This window comes from Trematomus bernacchii, unplaced genomic scaffold, assembly GCF_902827165.1.
Source record: "Trematomus bernacchii unplaced genomic scaffold, fTreBer1.1, whole genome shotgun sequence".
NCBI lineage: Eukaryota > Metazoa > Chordata > Actinopteri > Perciformes > Nototheniidae > Trematomus > Trematomus bernacchii.
Window position 1 is genome coordinate 12,076 of NW_022988165.1, and position 425 is coordinate 12,500.

The 425-nt window shown below is 43.8% G+C and overlaps 1 protein-coding gene across 1 annotated transcript in view; it reads right to left on the reverse strand.

Annotated features, from left to right (window-relative positions):
• The window catches only part of ap4s1 (adaptor related protein complex 4 subunit sigma 1), a 6,492-nt gene continuing 6,067 nt past the window's right edge, over positions 1 to 425 (reverse strand). Inside the window, exon 6 of the mRNA XM_034122285.1 lies at positions 1 to 360. Coding sequence (XP_033978176.1) covers positions 235 to 360 — 126 coding nt within the window. The 3' untranslated portion in view covers positions 1 to 234. The remainder of the gene's footprint in view (positions 361 to 425) is intronic.

The window sequence follows — 425 nt, forward strand, 5'->3', positions numbered from 1 at the left end:
TAATAAACTTATTTATTAAAATATAAGTAAATAAATCCTTGAAACCCATCCATGCGTTTGGGTCATAAAGCAGCAGATTCATTCACAACGTATTGCTCCTTATTCATTTGCATTGGATCAAACTTCCGCAGCTTTAAAGGTCACAAAGTTGCCGGTTCGATTCCTTTCAAGTCTTTTATGAAAATCCACTTGACATTATAAAATCCACCCAGTGACATCACTTCCTGTCGCGCCTCAGTCACCCATCTTGTCGAGAGCAGTGAGCGGCGCGAGGACGCGGCTCTTGTTGGTCTCGACCACGTGTCCGTTCTGGATCATCTCGTCCAGGATGATGTGGACTCGGTCCAAGTTAAACATGATCTGGAGACGATGTGGAGTCAAAGAAACATATGTAACACACAGGAAGTCAGCTGTGATTGGTCGGT